Source organism: Prunus persica, chromosome G6 (genome assembly GCF_000346465.2).
Source record: "Prunus persica cultivar Lovell chromosome G6, Prunus_persica_NCBIv2, whole genome shotgun sequence".
Taxonomy (NCBI): Eukaryota; Viridiplantae; Streptophyta; class Magnoliopsida; order Rosales; family Rosaceae; genus Prunus; species Prunus persica.
Window position 1 is genome coordinate 29,629,637 of NC_034014.1, and position 20,389 is coordinate 29,650,025.

At 36.1% G+C, this 20,389-nt stretch overlaps 4 protein-coding genes across 5 annotated transcripts; 1 reads left to right on the forward strand and 3 right to left on the reverse strand.

The window, feature by feature from the left end:
- Window positions 190-3,230, reverse strand: LOC18772421 (40S ribosomal protein S15-4). Its single transcript, XM_007206014.2, has 4 exons — window positions 3,112-3,230; window positions 2,817-2,965; window positions 2,632-2,689; window positions 190-641 (listed from the first exon to the last, which is right to left on the reverse strand). Exons 1-4 carry the CDS (start codon window positions 3,112-3,114, stop codon window positions 393-395), a joined length of 459 nt encoding a protein of 152 aa, XP_007206076.1. The 5' UTR covers window positions 3,115-3,230; the 3' UTR covers window positions 190-392.
- Window positions 7,971-9,016, forward strand: LOC18773002 (histone H1). The gene is made up of 2 exons (XM_007205831.2): window positions 7,971-8,130; window positions 8,231-9,016. Exons 1-2 carry the CDS (start codon window positions 8,065-8,067, stop codon window positions 8,807-8,809), a joined length of 645 nt encoding a protein of 214 aa, XP_007205893.1. The 5' UTR covers window positions 7,971-8,064; the 3' UTR covers window positions 8,810-9,016.
- On the reverse strand, window positions 9,057-12,460 carry LOC18772835 (renalase). 2 transcript variants are annotated; one of them, XM_007205251.2, is made up of 8 exons: window positions 11,896-12,460; window positions 11,291-11,560; window positions 10,766-10,892; window positions 10,458-10,519; window positions 10,103-10,330; window positions 9,803-9,924; window positions 9,528-9,666; window positions 9,057-9,360 (listed from the first exon to the last, which is right to left on the reverse strand). In XM_007205251.2, the coding sequence occupies exons 1-8, from the start codon at window positions 12,214-12,216 to the stop codon at window positions 9,193-9,195; spliced, it is 1,437 nt and encodes a 478-aa protein (XP_007205313.2). In that variant the 5' UTR covers window positions 12,217-12,460; the 3' UTR covers window positions 9,057-9,192. The 2 variants fall into 2 exon arrangements, with proteins under 2 accessions (XP_007205313.2, XP_020421087.1); XM_020565498.1 differs by having other exon boundaries at window positions 11,291-11,589; window positions 11,896-11,979.
- LOC18772302 (protein WVD2-like 1) lies at window positions 12,524-16,464 on the reverse strand. Its single transcript, XM_007205237.2, has 7 exons — window positions 16,318-16,464; window positions 14,306-14,840; window positions 13,916-14,007; window positions 13,711-13,804; window positions 13,530-13,601; window positions 13,266-13,376; window positions 12,524-13,074 (listed from the first exon to the last, which is right to left on the reverse strand). The coding sequence occupies exons 2-7, from the start codon at window positions 14,834-14,836 to the stop codon at window positions 12,781-12,783; spliced, it is 1,194 nt and encodes a 397-aa protein (XP_007205299.1). The 5' UTR covers window positions 14,837-14,840; window positions 16,318-16,464; the 3' UTR covers window positions 12,524-12,780.

The window sequence follows — 20,389 nt, forward strand, 5'->3', positions numbered from 1 at the left end:
AAAATAAGACAGTTTTTGGTGCAAGGGACAAGATTGATTTGCGCTTGGTCATTCTTACACAAGTTAGCAAAATGATAACAAAACATAGCTGTGTTGTCCATACCACAAGGGTGCCAATGAATGGGGGAATTTGAGAGCAATTCGGCAATTCGGATGCTACTAAAACTCTAAAACCTAGCGATCATATCATGGCACAAATGTAGATAGTAATAAAACTTGGCTGAATGAAAAACTTATCCAATAAAATCCTACAAGCCGGTGACTCTGTCATTGTTTACAAATGATAAAACAAGCAATAGATGTCCTTGAAAAGAAGTACGAATCCATAATTAATAAAAGCCTCTCAACATCTGATCAAGATGAAACCAGAGTGCAAAGGGGGTGCAGATACTTCACTTAAGGGGAATGAACCTAGAAGAGTGAGTAGCACCAATACCAGGCCTTCCGTGCTTCACAGGCTTGTAACTTATAGAGAACTCAGCAAGATAATGGCTGATCATTTCTGGCTTGATCTCAACCTGATTGAAGGTCTTGCCATTGTAAACTCCAATGATGCTCCCGATCATTTCGGGTACAATGATCATGTTTCGTAGGTGAGTCCTAACTGGCTCCGGTTTCTCACCTGGTGGTGCCTCCCTTTTCTGTTCCAAATCACCGGAAACCCAACATAAATACAAAGATCACAAAATGAATATAAGCACTGGTTGTAAATACAAAGATGCATTTGCTATATTCACTTTCCTTGGCATCAACCAAGCCAACGAAAGTCCAGACACAAAATACCCACAAATAAAGAACAAAAGACAACTCAATTTTTCATAAAATACTTGAAAGGTTCCTTCCCCCTTCCCCATTTATTAAATAGCAATAATTATTCATAGGAAAAGAAGATAAAATGATGAAAAAAATTGAGTGCTACTAAACGAACCCTAAAATTAACTAAGTACACCCTACTATCAAAGTATTTATTGAATTACTAATTTACCCTAATATTAAATGACTAAAAAGGATATATTCAATTGTGAAACATAACACCACATATTTTTAGGGTGTACTCAGATAATTTTAGGATTCGTTTAGCAGCACTCTTTAAAAACCATCTAAAACATGACACCGCATATTTTTCCCTACACTTCTCTTCTTCTCCATTTTAGCATTTGGACAGCCGAACTCTTGTATCTCTCAAAACCAAGCTCAGTAGAACCTCTTCTTCTTTCAATCACTCTTATACTCATTATAAAACATACAAAATACCAAACTGGAAGAATAAAGAGCAGTTTTCTTTTGGCCAATACCGAGCAGCAGTTTCAAAAAAAGAAAAAAAAAGGAAAAAAAAAAAGAACTGCAAAGACTTGACTGATTGCTATAATAAACCACACAATGTAGTTGTTTCTTCTTAGCTCTCTACAAATTTTCATGATGAATGTACAGTCTCTGAACATGAGATCTTGAAAATGCAATTTTACATGAAGACATATTAAAAACTGCTCTTATGTTTGCAAAGCAAAGTGTATTTCAGCAATACAGTTGTTGAAATTTTCGTTTTGCCAAGAATAAATTTACTTGAAGGAATTAAAAGAAATATGCAGGGGCTGATTCAATACAGTGCAGTGCTTGTTTGTGTTAGCCATTGACGGATGGACTCGCTGTGAGACACACATCAATCAATGGCTAGCATTCTCCGAAGAAAATTGAAGGCATATATAAATACAAGGCTGATTGATCTATACAGTGAAGTCCTTGTCTGCAATCCTAATTAATTATTTCTTTGAGTCTTTGTTTATTTGCTCTACCATTTGGAGTTAAAGACTCAAACATTAAAGAACTAAAGAAGACTTTGAAGTTTTCACAGGCAAAATCATAATTTGAACGTTTTAGCATCAAGAGGAATGAAATCAAAGAATTATGTTGAACGTTTTTGTATCATTAGTTAGATTTAGGATATATAAAAAAGAACAATATCGTCCAGATTTTACAGTTTAAATGTTTGAGAATCAAAGTATGGAGAAAAGGGGATCATAGGGAGATCGATGAATGTTGTTGGGTTTTTTTTTTTTGGCGAGGTAGAGTGTATTAAGGTGTACCATGGGTATTTTTGGTAGTTAAATAGGATGTACTTAGTTAATTTTACATTTTGATTTAAATATTAGGGTGTACTCAGTTAATTTTAGGGTTCGTTTAGTAGAACTCAAAAAATTACTCACACGGAACAAATATGCCAACCTTCAATTATCACCACAGATATTGAATTGGTTTATAATGTGTTCTAGAACATTATTTACTTCAAATATAGTTGAATTCAGATATAATGGAAAACCAAGTAAACATGAGGAATTTTCTGTCGGGCATCTACACATTCTGCATCCTACATTCCTAGATAGGAAACACAGGCATATACTATGACACCCAAACTACAAAGAATCTATATTCATGTATTCCTATATCAACTTTTTCAGTCACCGGGAGCAAAAAATGATTGATAAGTTGATAATAGACATCTTCTTGATTGATAAGTTGATAAACCCATTATTCAAATAGCAAAACGGTAAGGGAAAAAGGTCCAGACAGTCAGAATTCAAGCTAAAAACAAATGAAAACACAAGACAGCACACACAGATTAAGAGTTCTTACAGCTTTGCGCAGCTTCTTGATCAATGCCATTGGCTTTCTTTTCAAACCTCTCTGAAACCTGAACCCATTTCATCAGACACCAATACGCAGTAGTATTAAGTAAACAGATAATCTAGACATTACGCAAACACATAGATCGAGACCTGCATAAAGAGTTAAAACGATAGATGCAAATATGTAAGTACCTTCTGCGAGCCCTGGCAGGGAAGAGCTTAACGAGCTCATCAGTGGACATATCAAGAAGAGCATCCAAATCGACGCCTCTGAAGCTGAACTTCTTAAACGTCCTCTTCTTAGGCACTCCGGCCACCGCCACATCAGCCTCCACATCCGCCTAACCCAGAAACCATCACAACAGGCATTCAGTTAGTTTTCCAAAGAAAAACATATAGAAATTTGGAAAATTATAATTGGAAGAAAACAAAAAACAAAAGTCGATTGAGAAATGGTTATTAATTAGAGAAAGGGCTTTGAGCTCACCATGTTTGCTGAAGATGAAGAGAATCCCTAATTCACAGAGAAAGAGAATCGGCGTCTGTTGAAGGTAGCAGTGGTAGTAGGGAAATTAGGGTTTTTAAAGATTGGTTTATATAGGTCCACGATATAATGGAGATTATTTGTTGAAGCTTGCATGTAGCTGGGTCCGGCCCGACTATCCGGATCTTAACGGGTACCAGTATTAGTCTGAAACCTTTTTGGGCTCGTTTGGTACAGGAGACTGTCATGGACTGGACTATGCTTAGGAACTGTCTTGGCTTGGCTTGGCTTGGTCTAAGTTGGATAATACTTATCCTGCGTTTGGTGTATGCTTGGACTAGGACTAGATTTTTTTATTTTTTCAACACTATCTATATATATGTATATATGTATAAAATACATATATTATGTATGTGTATATATGTATTTTATAATATATAATATATATACATATATATGTATATTATAAGAATATTATATATTATAAATAATATAAACATATATACATTTATATATGTGTGTATATATATGTATATTATAATATATAATATATATGGGTATGTTATAATAATATACATGTATATATGTATAATAATAATAATAATAATAATATATGTTATTAGTATTACAATATAATATATATATATACTATATGTAAGTATAATAATAATAATAATAATAATATATGTTATTAATATTACAATATATATATATATGCATTTTATACATTAGTGAGCTTGGGATTAGTTAATCCTCTATTTCCACATGGGTTTAGGAATCCCCTCTTAATGAGGTGTTTTTGGTGGGCCCAGTATTAGCAATCTCATCTAAGACTAAGATTAGATAAAACAAACATAGTATTAAATTTAGGCCAAGCCAGTCCAAGTCAATCCTGTATAACAACCGACCCCTTAGAAATTTTAGAAACTAGGCTCAAATCGACGATTATGTATGCAGCATATATCAGCCCTCTCTTTTGGCCCAAGCCTGGTGCTACTTAATTGGTCAATTTGATTTGAGTGCTGCTATTTCCACTCTTTGTTTTATTTCCCCATCCACCGTGTAAATTTGAAAAAACACAATCTTATCTTTCCACCAACCATCATTCCTAAAATACCATTTAATTATTAATTTATGCAAATTCTCTATATTTTTTAGTAGAAACGATGTATTTATTTCAATAAAACTGAAACCGATTACAGCATATCTTCCTCAACCAATAAGTTCTCGATGAAAGCAGGAAGGTCCCTATCCCATGAGATCATGTCAATTGATGAAATAGCGAAATATGCAAGACTATGTGCCACTGTATTGGCATCTCTAGAAACAAAACAAACTGAAGAATTATTTAGTTGTTGAAACAAAAACAAAACAATCTTCGATCGATACTCCTATTGATGAGTTGTCTGTAATGTTAGATCATTATTAAAATACACTTTAACCCTATATCTATCATCCTTGCCCATCTCCAACACGAACACCAAACTCCACCTTACCCTTCAAAAGGCCAACATGTTATTACTACAAAAATGAAAATCAACGAACTTAGCCTAAAGAGACAGAGAGATAGAGAGAGATGAGAGGAAATGAGGATTTGTAGGTGGCAAGAGGGGAGGGGGTTGCCGCTGGCGGGTGGGATGGCTGACAAGTCGGATAGGGGTGGATGAGCTTTGGGTGGCTCTTGGGTTTTTGGTTTTGTTTTTAAGAATTAATTTTAATTTTTTTTTTTTTAGTTATTAAAAGTGAACATTCTCAAAAAAAAAAAATAGATAGTCCTTAGAAGTCATTTTATGAATAGGTAAATTAGTCTTTAAAATTTTAAAAATAAGGTGAGTGAGAAAATAAGATAGGTGGGGTGGAAATAGCAGCACTCTTTGATTTGATCTTATTTTTTTAGACAAATAATTTGATCATATTTTGGCAGTGATACCAAATGATGCATTCGAAAAATACAAATAAAACTGAAAAGATTAGACCAACCAAGTCGATCGACTCAAACTCGAACGTGAACTACTTAAACAAGTCGATCGACTCAAACTTAACCAACCTTAAACTCAAATCAAACTTTGGCGTCAAGGCCTGAGCCTTAAGGCACAATCATGGATACTTGTGTGTATCATATCAAGTGCTTATTTTGTTTAAAGAATGTGATATGATTGTTTCATTCTTATTATCGTTGTGATTTATAGTCATATCACATGTGCAATAAAGGATCCAAATTAATTTCGATTAGGTTACCTTCACATTCCTTTTATGCTCATCCAATTTTAGACATTCATATATAGAAATCTAACATGAATGCTAATTGACTTGGATGATCATGGATGGGTGCAATCCGGTCTGGTTCAGTTTTCACCTCAAACCGGCATCGGAATTAAAACTATTTAACTTGTATGGTTTGGTCTGGTTTTAACAACAACAACAAAAAATATATATAATCAATTGGTTCGGTTTGAACTGGTTCCGGTCTGATTTTTGGTTTTTCTGATTTTGGACTAAATTATTATTATTATTTTTTTCAAATTATTTTTTTAATACAAATTCCAACAAAAAATTTATTTTTTGAGCTTGAAATTTTACAAATGATCCAATTTCAGATAAAGAGAGATATTGGGCATAATAAAGAGAGATATTTTGAAGTTGGGCTTGGGGAAATATTAGTTATGAGATTAAAATTGTAGCATTGGATTTAAATAATTTTATATATAAAAAAATATACACAATCGGTCCGGTCCAGTTTGGTCTAGTTTGGTAAGGTGTGAAATTGAAATTGAAACCAGTTTGAACCGGTCCAGTCTAGTTCAGTGGCGATTTGTTGACTTTTTTAGTCAACCAGTTTTTTTCCCGTTTTTTCCATCCAGTCCGACTCAGTGTTTCGGTTTTTCAATCCCGATTCCCACCCTTAAATGTCATATACTTTCTAAAAAACATTTTAATTTGGTATGAGTTGAGCCAACGAGGTCAAACCAAAACACTTTCTCAAAGCCATTGTTAGTAGGAAAATTGGTCCGGAAAATGGTAGAATTTGCCAGCGGTGTAAAAAGAATAGCTTTGAATCTTGAGAATGTAGGGATTGTTGTCTTTGGTAGTGATACCGCTATGTACCAGGACAACCAACAAATTACAACATCTTATCATACAATGTTATCCAAGTGATTCATTATAAGATTCAGTCATAAGATTCCTAAACCTAGCAAGAAATTAGAATTGTTTACATATGCCACCTCCGCAAAGTGATATTTGAACATAGCTAATGGACAATAGGTCGGGGAGCTCTTATACATGAATGACGATTTTCATAACCTAACTTTGTCTAAGTTTTGTGTCTCCGTCTTATCAAATTTATATCAACAAAAAATTATGTCTAACACACACTGGCGGAGGCAGCTAAGGTCTAGGAGGGTCAATTGACCCTTCTATCGTATTAAGTTTCTCTTTTGAAAGAACATTTTTACTATTCTAAAGTGTTTTTGACCTTTATATGGTTGACACATTTCTACTTGTTGCATCTCTATTTCATAAAATGGTGTTTTCATCTTCTTTATTTTATATTATCAGTTCTATAATTTAAATATCATGTGTTTATGAGAACTCCTTTTCTTAAGTAATTAAAATAGATTTATGGATGATTCCATAATTTACAAACATGATTTATTAGCTTTCCTTTTTGCTTTTAGGTAGCTTGCATGAGGGTTTGTTTTTTTGGCATTGGAGTTACAAAATAATTTTCATCTAATGTTATAACGTGATTATCATAATTGTTTAAGGAAAAGATATGTCTAACACACACTGACTTAGTCATAATTCTCATCTAATGTTATAACCACTCACTAAACTTGCTGAATAACTATCTATCTAGATCTATAACGTAATAATCTAAATAATATTATTGAAATAATTACCTTTCTCGATGATTTTAAACAATTTTAACACTAGACTCAGCATATAATAAGATGTTAAATGAAAGGGTTACATTGTTTGTCTTAGATATTAGTTCCTCTCTTAACTATACAAAGGTCAACATTCAAGTTATTGAGTGTTAGTTTACTCAAAATTGCATTGTTACATACCAAATGATGCATGTTTCTCTATCTCATGCTATATATGCAATGTATACCGTGCTTGCAATTTTTAGGCTGAATTCACAATAAAACAAGGTTTAATAGCAAATTGAAGACCCACAAACATGTGTAGATTTCTGTTTGGTGAATTCAATCATGTCAAGTTATACAGCTACATGCTCATCTCTAAATTAAACATTACAAAATATCACATCATTTAAATGTGTTCAACTTTAATGGCCTTCCGATCGACATTTTGCCACTCATTTGTTGTCGAAATTTAATGATTCTTGAACCAGTTCACTCCTTTACAAACCTACAATGATCTGAGACCAAAAAAATACCAAATGCCTTCAAAGATTTCACTTCAAATCTCAGCAAACTTGAACATACTCCAAACAAACCCTAGTTTTGACCAATCTAGCTTTAAAGTTCAATTTCTCCCAATCCCCAAATCCAAATCGCCAATCAAACACTCCTTAGAAAGCCTAGGTTCTAACCTTTATAACCATTATAATATCACTAAAATCCATCAAGCACAGCCTAAGTTACACCCATTACAAATCGAGTGAGAAACACACCCAAGAACTCTTTTAAGAGTTCCAAACCAAGGAACAGCAGCCTAACAAGCGGTTCAAGTCTATCCAACGCTCGCCCCAACTCTCATTCTCAACCGCAGATAAGACCGCCATCCAAAGGCCCACGTTTAAACACACAGAAGGCCTCGATCCGGATCGCACTGATTTCCACCAATCAGCACTCAGCACTCTTCTGCCTCCCACCCCATATAAACCATCCTCTCCCAACTGCCATTTCACGTTTTCTGATTCTCCTACAAAATCCGCCAACGAGCCAATCTCTCTTTCGAGTTACGGTCCATACGCCGAGTCAAACCATGACTGAAACTGACGTCAAGGGCAAGAAGGCAAGATCGCCACCTTCTCACCCTCCTTTTGTCGAGGTATGCAATCGTAAATTGATGTTGCTTTAACTTTCCGTTTTGCCATGCGTTCTGTGTTTACAGGCCCTAATTACGGTGTCGTTTTTTGTGTGGTATGTAGATGATTACGGAGGCGATTGTGGCGCTGAAGGAGAGGACAGGGTCGAGCCAGTACGCGATCACCAAGTTCGTCGAGGAAAAGAACAAGAATTTGCCTCAGACCTTCAGGAAGCTCCTGCTCTACAATTTGAAGAAGCTTGTGGCTTCTGGTAAGCTCGTCAAGGTTAAGAACTCATTCAAGCTCCCTCCTGGTCGCTCGGCTCCGGTGAAAGAAAAGCCAGACGCGCCCAAGCCTAAAAAGTCGGCTGAGGCGGTTGTCAAGCCTAGGCCGAAGCCGAAAACGGTTGCTAAGCCCAAGGCCAATGTCGCGGCTAAGCCTAAGCCCAAAGCGGCTGCAAAGCCTAAGCTTAAGGCAGTGGCTGCTAAACCAAAGGCGGCTGTGAAACCGAAGGCGAAGCCAGCGGCTGCCAAGCCGGCTGCTAAGGTTGCGAGAACATCGACGAGGACGTCGCCGGGAAAGAAGGTGGAGGTGAAGGCGAAGGCGAAGAAGCCGGTGGCTCCGGCCAGGGCTGTGAAGAAGCCAAAGAGCGTGAAATCTCCGGTGAAGAAGAAAGCCCAGGCGAAGAAGGGGAAGAAGTGAGGGTCTAGAGAGAAGAAGTTCATAGCTTTCGTTTTCAGAGGGGTAGTTTGTGTAAATTGGTTTGATAATGAATAGTTTGTTTGACACAGAATTTGTAGATTTTTATTTTCTTCTGTTCTTTCTTTGTCAACAACTTCTACGGTTGTTATTTGGTGACTGTTTTGTATTATGAAATTAGAACAGACGCTGATTCCAGTTCTTAACAAACAACTTGCAGCATCAAAATACTTATAATTGTCAAAGCAAAGATTCAAAATTGATACGCATTCACAGGCATTTTTGCTACATTGGTCATCTTATACTGAGAGAGACGAGGCAAAACTTGATCCTTTTTTATCTTGCCTTCACAGTTTTGTGTGAAGCAAATACAAATAAATGTGTTTTTAAGTGGCAAGTTGGTATGATTGTTGGGTAGGCATCTGCGTTTGTGTTTGAGACTCCAACCCTGGAAACTGTCCAATATCATGCCCTCTGAGCGGTTGAAACTCATTGCGTAAACCAACAGCAAACTCTTCAGGGCGGCCTCCGCTACTTTGGAAATAGTCTGCCATCTGAATTCACAAAAGCAATCATCTTTAAATTGAATGAAATAAGTTATTTTGGTGCATACATTTGCTTGCTAAAAGTTTTTGTGACCATTCTGTCTTTGTTCTTCTTGGTCTTTAATGAAATTCAAATGCATGATTAAGAAAACCCAGAAATTGGCAGAGGCACTTACATGATTAGCAAGAGAGATTCCACTTAAGGCTGCTGACTCTAGATTTGAACCCAGTAACCAATCACCACATATACCAGCCCTTCCAAGAGGATCAAAGATACAGGGGATACCAGGTGTATTTGTTGGAAGAGCCGCACCCCTGCATATCAAACAACACACCAAATATGATAATAACTCATCTGGAAATTACACAAGCATTTCCAACTACAACTAGGCATTATTAAACATCATAACTAAACATCCACAAATAATAATCGCCAAGCGCAGCTTCTCACCATAACTGGATTCGAGTATAAAAGGGTTTCTGAAGTGATCCTTTTGGTAATCCCAGTGCTTCTTCCACACCCAAGAGCATGGCTGCCTTCACCTTCTCTGCTGTGGCATTTGGTATATTCTCCTGTTAATCAACAGTTGACGCAATAAGTTTGTTTGGCAACATCCACCAAAATGTCGGTCTACAAGTCTTCTAAATTGGAAAATCCTCATAACTCTTATTTATTTCATTTCAAGTAATGGTCAAAGACATTTAATCTGTGCTTGTGTGAACATATGGCTGTATTTGCATTCAAACAAACCTGTGGAACCTTGTTCCGCTTTGCATAAGCTGTAGTACTAAGAAAGGTCCAACAGTGAGGACCATTACTATGGGAACCCTGTAGTTTTTTGGTATTATTTGCCATCCATGAGATGGAATCAACCCCTCTTACAAAAGCTCCTTCAAAAGGAAATGCTCCTTCACCGGGAATTTGAAGTGGATCCTCAAATGCTGCGAGGAGGGCCCATATAGAACTCAATTCCAGTCTCTACCGGCATCAAACAGAAAGGCATTAGAAGAACATAGTTCAAGACAATTCAATCTTGATGTCAAAAGGGTAATTGAAGTAGACTTTGTGGAGCCAAATGAACTGAACGCATGAATTTTAGATATACCTTCATTTGTCCAGCAATTAGTGGTAAGCCTGATGACCCAAGCAAGCGGTTTGCACATTTCCCTATTGGCAATTCAAATTAAATAGAAGGGTAAACACGCATACACAAGAATAGACAAGAGGCATCACAAATATCCAACGTAGACAAGCACATGAAGGAAAGTCCCCATATCATGCAATTTTGAGACACCCTCCTCAAGAAGGAATGAAAAGGAAACAAAAACTTAAGGTTTCCAAATTTCATATGATGTGAAGATACAGTAGCAGCGGAAAATTAAACTTAAAAGAAACCCAAAGGTAGTAAGTTACCATTATGTGCAATAACTATAGCATCAAACTTCCCACATGGTTTTCCATTCTCACTCAAATGCCACATCCCATTGAAGGGCTCAAGTTTACTTATCCAGCAAGGTCTCTCCACGTTAATCATACGAGTCTGCACCAAGTATCAACATTCTAATTAGCTCTGACGTGTGATGCTAAGAGGAATTAAGAGCCTCAAAGCACAAGGGTAAAAAGCTAACTATGTTTACTAAAGATGAGACCATACGTTTCAGGCTATAATCATAACAAACGTTACTCCATTTTTAAACTCCTGACTGAAATAAACATATCTTCACAAGTCCAACCATGCCACTGAAGCAAGTAAATGTCATTATATTTTGACAAGTCTAACCATGCTACCGAAACAACTAAATTTTATGTTTACAGATATGGAGCTTTCAATTTCAACTATCATCATACCATCTCTATGCCTAAACTGATGATTCACTGGTCCAGCGAAGGAAAAGAAAAAGCACAAAAAGAAAGCAGGAAAACTTGAAGGTTAATAACCTGAGAAAGTAACGAGTCAGCAATGGGGCGCATTCCATTAACACCTATATATCTTGGAGGAGAAGAAGGAAGAGGAACAAAATGACCACCCACTTCAAGCTCTCCAATTGTACCCTGCCATTCCCGAACCAGACCTTGCTCCAACCAACCTTGAACCAACCCAGCAAACTGAGGATCACTGGCTGTAAAGAACTGAGCCGCATGATCAAATATCAGAGGCTGAGGATCTACTATCCTGGTTCCCATTCTTCCTCCCAAACCATGAACACCCTATGATAGCAAATCACTGTTATGTGGCACTGGAAAGATTGGAAGACAAATCCAACTTTCAAAATCATAATTTGGCAATCATAACTAAGCATGCATTAATTTGATTGTGGGTTCTCCGCAAGATTTTTTCTCTCTCTTTAAATACTAACTAGCATAGTAAAGGGGTAAGCTTTTTCGCAATATCTTATCCACCCATGAAAATGAGAGTAAAATATCAAAAGTAAAATATATAAAAATCCAGACAAACTGAATGTATAAAATTCAGAAAACCCACATTAAATTAATCGTTACCAAGTACAGAAAGCTAATAATTTGAAGGAAAAAAAGTGACCAACCGTGTCAAAAACGGTGGAGCGGACACCGCGTTTTTCCAGATAGAGAGCACAAGCGAGACCAGCCATGCCTCCGCCGATTATACCAACAATGGGGTCATCAGGGATTGGAGTAGTGAAGGTCACCTGCTCTTGCTTGAGTGTTTTCTGAATTGACCTTCTTGACGCACCATAGTTCTTACGGTTCCTAAAGGCGGGTCTTTGGCCATCCACGGTGGGTCGTTTCCTGGGTGGTGGTTTGGGTTGGGTAGAGCAGACTATAGTTAGGGGCTTGTGGATTTTGAGGGGTTGGAGGAATAGAGAAGAGTGAAAGTAGCAGAGCATGGTGGGGTTGGGGGAAGTTTTTGGAGGGAGAGAGATTTACAACGGAGATGGGTGGAGATTAAAGCTCACTTGGCGGCTTGGCCCAGTTTAGCCTATTTCAAAGCTTCTTCATATCATTTTTTTTTTTAAAAATTATAACTATTATCGATTTTTAATATATCACCTTTTTAGTTTCCTGCCATGCTAATTTTTGCTTGTTATTTTTGTGTCTGATTGTTGAAGAATGGTAAAACAAGAAGGTGAAAAAGAAGAAAAAATTTAATAACATGACCAATATTTCGGGTTCATCATATAAGAATCTCAAGGGGGACAAGCAAAATAAATAATTAAAAACTCTTCAAGGAGAGTAAAACAACAAATTTTATCCATACTAGAATGGATAAACTCTTTTTTATATAAACATGATATGTACCAGTACCGATTTTAACTTACAAAACATATACAATTCACCATAACACAAACCACGTAAACAAGTCAATTTGTGGAGGAAAGAAAAACAAGCTATTTCTCGAGTACATCCAAATGTTAAACGCCAAATTCAAAGATCCTTTTTCCCACTTTTAGTTAGAAAAAGCTTTCAAGTCCATCAGTGATCTTAGGAGATGTTTCCGTTGGTTCCTTTTCCTGTTTCAATTGGTCTTTGGCCTTGGAACTGCCCATGCTGTTTCGTCTACCAGACTGAGCCTTATTGTTCATAGTGGGTGCAGTGCTTTCTTCTTTCTGACTACCGAGGCTGTGACGTTGTTCCCGAGAACAAACTCTTCTTTTTTCCTCCACAGACGAGCTGAGTGCATCACCACAGCTCTTTCTCCGGCTTAGACTGTTTAGTTTTGGTGATTTGGGCCGAGTAAGTGGAAGCTGGATCATATACAAGAACAAAAAATACAGATTAATTGCATTAAATCAAGTTCCAAGTCTCTGTTCTTTACTTTTATTTTGAGTCAACCTGTGCATCATGAGTTTTTTTTCTCCTCCTCTTTTTGGCCAATTTAAAAACATTTAGAGCTTAAAAGGAGTCAAGCACAACTAAGAAAAATTAAATTAGCTACCTTCTTGGGTTCAGTCTTAGGAGGAGGCGCCTGATAATAGAAATTAGGTACTGGATTTGCTTTGAACACCATGCTCTTCCTCAGCGCCTTGATGGCTGCTTCTTGCTCTTCCTGAAAGTGTCATGGGAAGAAAATGCAAAATATGACTTTTCAAACAGATCTCATCATATGCGGAACAATTAACATCCAAAAGAAAACAGAGATCCATATGACACCAGTGCACATTGCACACGAAAATGATAGATACTACAGGAAGTGATGTACCTTGGCCCTGGCTTCCCACTGGCTTCTCTCTGACTCCAGAGCTTGGTGCTTTTCCTCTAACTTCGAGTAGAACTAGATGAAGAGAATCATGTAAATCACAAGTTAAATGCAATACGATTGTGTTGATTAAAAGTATTCTTCAGGATACACATCACAGTCACTTATTTTATTATGACAGTACCTCCTTCCTTTTCTCTGCTCGTTCATAGCATCTAAACGAGGGAGCTTGTCCAACCGTAACCTTGAATTTAGGAGTTCTCACAGATGCAGCAGTTCTATTCTTGGCTAAGGATAACCCAAGTGGGATAAACAATTTCTAATATATGCATAAATAAAAAAAACAAAACAACAAAAAAACCCAAATTTCAAACGTCAACCAAGGATACGAGGAAGTAACAGACAAATTATCTTCTTCATCAGCATGCTTCTTATTATCAGGTTGCGAGCCTTTTCGTGATGATGACTGAGGTGAAGTTGGCTGAAACGAAATGGACAATTTTTGGAAATCAGAGCCATCCCACATCTACAATAACATTGCAATAGTCTTTACAAGCAAAAGTCCATGATTCTTCTCAGTTTCATTCACTTCATCCCAAAACATAAAGGGTTTTGTTTAATTTTCTGTTGGAATTCTTTTTGCCCTAACCAAATAGCAATGGGTTTGAATTGAGGGCAAATCATTAGATTTGCGTCTCATCCGTAGAGATTGAGTTGGAAACTACCGGAGAAAGCCAAACAAAACAGAGAACCAAAAAACATCTGCCTATAAATTTTACCTGTGAACTCTTAGGAGACTCTGCATTAGGAGACTGTGGACTCTTAGTAGCTGTAGGAGACAGAGAACTCTTAGTAGCTGTAGGAGACTGTGAACTCTTAGTAGCATCGGCAGACTCTGTATTGCTGGAATTTTCAGAAGTGGCAGTTTCAGCCCCAACAGCCTTATTTGAATGCCCATTTCCCAAAGCGACGGATTTTAAAGCAGGTGAGCCTGAATTTTTATTGTCACTCGACTTCTGGGTTCCGAGCTTCTCATTTTTGCCTTCAGTCAAGTCATCATCAAGATTTGTGCTCTTAACAGCTAGCACATCTTGATTCTCAACAGATTCCCCAACAACTTTGTTTTCTTTGATACGGTCCTTCACCTTGTAGTCCTTTGATTCAATGCTTTCCTCTGAAATTTTGGGAGCAACATGAACTTTACCATGAGAAAAACCATTTGCAGACACTACAACACCATTAATCTTCTTCTCCACCTTCTCCACCTTCTCCACCTTCTCCACCTTTACACCAGTAACTTCCCTCCCCATGACGCTGCATGAGAAAACTACAGGCTGAGCATCACGAGACTAGAGGAAAATTACATTATCACTGACAAAAACCAAATAGGCTCTTTTGATAAGCTAAGATAAAATGACAAAGCATTACTTATGTACAAGTAAATTATTTTATCTGCGACGTGTTCTTCACATTGACTGAAAAACATATGGAGCTTTATCTCTGGAAAAAACATGTCAAATTAAACTAAGACTTCTTAGAGACATCTTGCTATCCATGTCACGATGACAGTTTTTAAAAATAAAAAATAAAAATAAAAAAGCATTGAAATTTTCCGTGTTCAGCACACTGCATCAAACATAAAATTGCAGATCTGTAACTCTAAAAGTTTATAAAGAAACACATGAACCAAAAAAAGAAGAAAGAGTAAAAGAGGTTTTAAACAAAATAAAAAATAGATCCACAAATATAATCCTCTGATGGACCTGAAAAAGACTAGCCACCACAAATATAAAGTAAATGGAGGATAGCCTAAATGGAAAATATGTACTCGAGAAGAAGTTAAGCAAACGACATGGAGAGAGAGAGAGAGAGAGAGAGAGAGAGAGAGAGAGAGAGAGAGAACTCCAAGTTTTTCCTCTTTAAATTAGGATTTTCCATTCTAGCAGGGTGGACTGATAATCTAAAATATTCAAGCATTTATGTTTTACATAAAATTATGTGATTTTCAAAGTACAACACAGACGACGAGTTACATAATCATCCAGAAGCTCCCAAGGAAATTCCATAGAGAAGGTAAAAATGGTTCAGAAAAGGGAAAATTCATCCATCTACAAGAATAATCACGTTGATTAAGACATAAAAGTTAAGAAATTAGGAAAGCAAATGAACAAGATATCTAAAATGAATTAAGCCCAACACAACGAGAAGCACAAAAAACCATTAATAAGGTTAAAGTAACAATTATAAAAGCTAAACTAACAGAAGGCCTTCCCAACTCATGGACATATGATAAGAGCTCTTGTTAATATTCTTCAATGAATCTTGAGGGGAGGAGGGCAATTATAAACTTGATTGACTAAACAAATACGAGCAAACCCCATAAACTACAAGCACAAAAGCATTGACAAAAAGAAAAGGCTCTTTTCTTTTTTTTTCCATTTCTGAGCTAATATTCACCTTCACATCACCAGAACAAATACGAAAAACAAGTCAACAGTTTGAGCCCCCAGAAAAAGAAGAGCCAAAATAAAAACAAATTCCTCATTTAAGAAAAATACTCCAAAAATTAAAAACTCCGTTTTGCAGCCAACAATGACAAAACAGAGAAATACCCATTAAAGGAAAACAGAGAAATAAGAAGTAAAAGAGAAAGAGAGAGCCTGAAGCTCAAAGCTTTGCAGCACAAAGCTCAAATTGAAAGCCAAAAGAATAGATATCAAGACACATTGCAGAAACCCCCTTAAACAAACACATCAATGGCAAAACTAAGAATGTGAGAGATTTCTCTTACAGTTTCTGGTCCCGATCTGACAAGATCTCCAACCCCTCTCTCTGTTTCTAAAAAATGTATATTTTCTTCTGTGTTGTTCTCTTTTTCTCTCAAGCTGATGAGAGAAGGGTCTCCTCAATTCTCATACTATTATTGTTTTGTTTTTGGTTTTATGTGCTGCGCTGTTTGGCTATATATAGACCGGTCTTTTTCCTTCCTAGTTCCAATTTCCAAACGCCGTTAAAGCGTTTTTATGGGAATGTGCTTTCGGTCTTGTTTTTTCTTTTAACGGGGTTTGAAAAATCTGTAGGAAAAAATATGAGCGCTTCACCACCCTACGTGGTGTTGGGTAGGTGTGACGTGTAAATTAATGGGATGCTCTATTTTTAGTGTTGGAAAAAACAGAAACTTCTGTTGGGTATTCAAAGTCATCTATCCCCAATTTGCTTTGGTGTTGGAGAATCAAAATAACAAATGCTCAAAGAGGAAATTCCCCAAATTGTATGAAAATACTTTCATATTGAAAATAAATTAATCTATAATGGGCGTTGTGGGGCACAAATAACAATAGAGGGGAACGTGGAGGCCGTAATGTCTGCGGCAGAGGAACCCAAACGTTGAAAATTCAACGTTATACACGGTGCAACGTGGAATCTTTGTTGAAACAATTTTCTAGTTATTTTAGTCATTTTAGTTTGTATTTTTGTAATTGTTGTTTACTAAATTTTGTAAGGTTCTTGCTTGTTTGCTTAGAGTGGCCACATCTTGTTTTTCATGAGCCAATTTGCGGAGATTCTTCGAAAGGAAAAAAAGAGAGTATTTCTCTATATCGGTGTCATTAACTCTCTATTTCTATTTATCTTATCAAGTGATTTGTGACATGAACAGATAAATAAGAATAAAGAACAATGACATTTAATGACGTGATGAGAAATAGAAAGAGAAGAGAGTGACACCGAACTTCTTAAAACTCAAATATTTACCCTTAACATTAGCCTTACATACAGACATTACATATGTTTCTCTCTAATGGTAATACTTGAGTTAATATTTCACCTATAAAGTTTTATGGAGTTTAATATTTTGGACCTACCCCCTCTCCCTGGCCTCTGCCAATAAATCTTGGCTAGGTGGTCTGTCACTTAAATGAGTTGAATGTACGTACACAAAGTTGAACTCCTCAGTACTGCATGATTCTTTATTTGCAGCAAGAGTAAATATAGAAAACAGAAGCTACGTACAAAAACCCCGTGAAATATTAACTGCAACCGTTATGTATTTCACATGAATTTTCTGAAAACTGGGAGGTGTTTGATGGCCTTCTGTACTATCTGATCATGTGTACTAAAATTACATACATTATTATTATTATTATTATTATTATTACTGACTCTTTCTCTCTCTCTCTCTCTCTCTCATTGTTTTCAAAATTTGTGAAAATTATTATATAGTTGTATGAAAAAGTTGTGAACTTCAGTTTCAACTAGCAAGCAACTGGTTTGTTGGTACCGTCATGCAGAAGCCTTGTGCTAGCATTTCACTTTAAGCAAAGAAAGATGGAGTTGCTTTTTGTATATATGTTTAAATTCAATTTGTGCTTGAGACTGTGAGTATGTTTCTTTCTCTCTCCATTGTCATCATATTTCCCCACACTAATAATGAGTTGTTGTTGCATTGCCAGTTATCAACATATTTTTCCTTTTATTTTTGGGTCCTCAACCGCCCTTTCCATTTGAATTTGAAGTACTAGTAGTAGGGTATGTTTAGTCAAGGTGGTCCGAGGATTCTGAGGTCATAGTCAGCCTACATATAGATTAGGTCTTACGGATTTACAGTTAAGAATTTGATTTAAGGCTAGTAAAAATTGTATATGGTCAAACCTATTATTCTTATCTTACCCCTTGGAGTTGGAAGGCTTTCTAATCTGTTTGCTTAGGGCTGCCGTGGGAAACACAATCAAATTACATTTATAACCCTAGCTTAGCCTGGGAAATAATTTGAAATGAAAGTGTGAATAGCAAGGCAAGGTATGTTTATGGTAAGGATGAAAGGGGCATTTTGTGCATGCTTCACAGGTTCAAGATTGACAGGAACAACTTACCTCTTTTTTCTTAGTTAGCAGCTTGGTACCGTTTATTTATATATATTTAAATATGAAGTTGATGTACTGTTGAGCTCTCCTTTCATGACGTTCAATCTTTTGAATATTCAAAAGCTCGGCTCGATAAAGTCAAAAAAGCTCAATTGCTTGTCTGTTTCCTTTGAAATTTTTCTGCAACGATCTACTTTCTTTCCACAAACACAACCAAAATTGGATAATAAATTAATTACTGATTAATAGTTAAGCTGTTTTTACTTTCTCACACCAGAAGATAATATAGTCTTTATTATTTCATATATAGACGGGGGGTGGGAAAGTGGGGGGACCTCTGGGTCTATGTATATTAATTAGCTAGTCTCCTTCGTACCAACAATAGTTCATGGATTGGAATATTGATACAGATGATGGATGCATTTGTGTGCTTATTTTGCTGTTGATTCGCTCTATATACCGGACAGAAATTAAAGTGGGTCTCATTCTCATACTTACTTATTTTGCTGTTGATTAAATAGAATTTCAACCGACATCTTTAATTAGTTGGTCAGATTAAGACAACAACTGATAAATTATATTATAATATTGCTAATTAAACTAGGATATTTAAGAATGAATGGAAGAATACGTACGCAGCTGATTTCATCTGCTTTTCTGGGTAGGGTAGCTCCAGTAGCTCGATTAGCTCGAAGCTTTTTTAATTCAGTGGGAACCAGCTGCTGATTCATGTCAACTTCCTTGGATCACTTTAGTGTAAACTTCATTTCACTATTCATTTCACTGGGTTTAGGCCATAATTACTTTGACTTTCCTGCTTCAAATTAATTCACTTTCTTTGGTTGATACAGGAAACTGGAAAGAAAACAAGTAATGGGATGGGAGGGAAGAGATTAAAAAAAGAAGATTGACTTTCACAAGAAATGGTTTGATGGATATTCTAATTTGTCAAAACACCATTGCCTATAATTATGGAGCCTTCATTAGCTACCAATAAGTTCACTAGACATTCTAATTTTTAAACTTAGAAACCAAACGCATTGACGTTTTCATTATTGGGTTGGGTCGGGTCAGATTGAAGAAAGACTCACTCCAAGTAGATGGGAACACAATCATGGCACTAAGGACATATGCAAATGATGAACAAACATATGAAAAAAGATTAACATTCCTATTGTCGGTGCATTCATAACCTCCAAATTACATAAATTAATCAAATGAAATCCAACATCTTGCACATGCCCCATGCTGCTTTGTCAATCTTAATCCCCAAATCAATGGGACAATCATAATTAATTAAGTCTTCTTCTTCTTTAAATCTTTTATTTTTAAAAGATTGCAGTAATTTAAATTAAATGAAGCAAGGATTTGTCAACATTGTCGGTCTCTTGACAAATCTGCGTATGAAGCAGAGACTATTCATGGATAGAATTTGTGCTATTCTTTACTTGGCCAAGTTTTTCTTCACTTTCACTTTCACTTTCACATTCACTTTCACATAGGTACGTAGGGTAGGGGTAGTAAGGTACCATATATAATTGCACTCCCTAAGTAAGTACCCTTCATCATGCACGTAAGAAGGGCATGTTTACAGTTTACTTACTTCAAAATAAAAAGTTATGAATCAAGATCAAGGAGTTTATGAATCTTTGACCCAAAAAAAAGAGGGTATCCATGATATTTCAGGTATTAGATTACGAATTCGACAAGTGCAACTCATATTTCTGGAAAATTAAAAATAAAAATAAATTCAATAATTTTCTCAAATAAATAAAGACAAAATTGAAAAAACGTTAAACAAATTTGGATATATATACATAGAGTCAATGAAAATAGTCATCTCCCTTGGCATTATTATTGTGTTCAATTGTTATCAAAAAAAGATTGTGTACTATTGGTGGCAGCCCCACTTCTCCATGAATTTTGCATCGAAAATGACTATTCACTAGAAATTGTTGTCACAATTTTTTGTTTGGTTTCATTTTATGTATTAATTATTTA

Coding starts and splice junctions, on each gene's coding strand:
- LOC18772421 (XM_007206014.2), bottom strand. Junction 2,690..2,816: donor CCTGCCAGGGCTCGCAGAAG/GTACTTACATAT, acceptor AAATGGGTTCAG/GTTTCAGAGAGGTTTGAAAA. Junction 642..2,631: donor TCAAGAAGCTGCGCAAAGCT/GTAAGAACTCTT, acceptor GATTTGGAACAG/AAAAGGGAGGCACCACCAGG.
- LOC18773002 (XM_007205831.2), top strand. CDS start 8,065: ATGACTGAAACTGACGTCAAGGGCAAGAAGGCAAGATCGCCACCTTCT. Junction 8,131..8,230: donor CTCACCCTCCTTTTGTCGAG/GTATGCAATCGT, acceptor TGTGGTATGTAG/ATGATTACGGAGGCGATTGT.
- LOC18772835 (XM_007205251.2), bottom strand. CDS start 12,216: ATGCTCTGCTACTTTCACTCTTCTCTATTCCTCCAACCCCTCAAAATC. Junction 10,893..11,290: donor CTGACTCGTTACTTTCTCAG/GTTATTAACCTT, acceptor TACTTGGTGCAG/ACTCGTATGATTAACGTGGA. Junction 9,667..9,802: donor TATACTCGAATCCAGTTATG/GTGAGAAGCTGC, acceptor TTTGATATGCAG/GGGTGCGGCTCTTCCAACAA.
- LOC18772302 (XM_007205237.2), bottom strand. CDS start 14,836: ATGGGGAGGGAAGTTACTGGTGTAAAGGTGGAGAAGGTGGAGAAGGTG. Junction 13,602..13,710: donor GAGCAGAGAAAAGGAAGGAG/GTACTGTCATAA, acceptor CTCTTCATCTAG/TTCTACTCGAAGTTAGAGGA. Junction 13,075..13,265: donor CTAAGACTGAACCCAAGAAG/GTAGCTAATTTA, acceptor TATATGATCCAG/CTTCCACTTACTCGGCCCAA.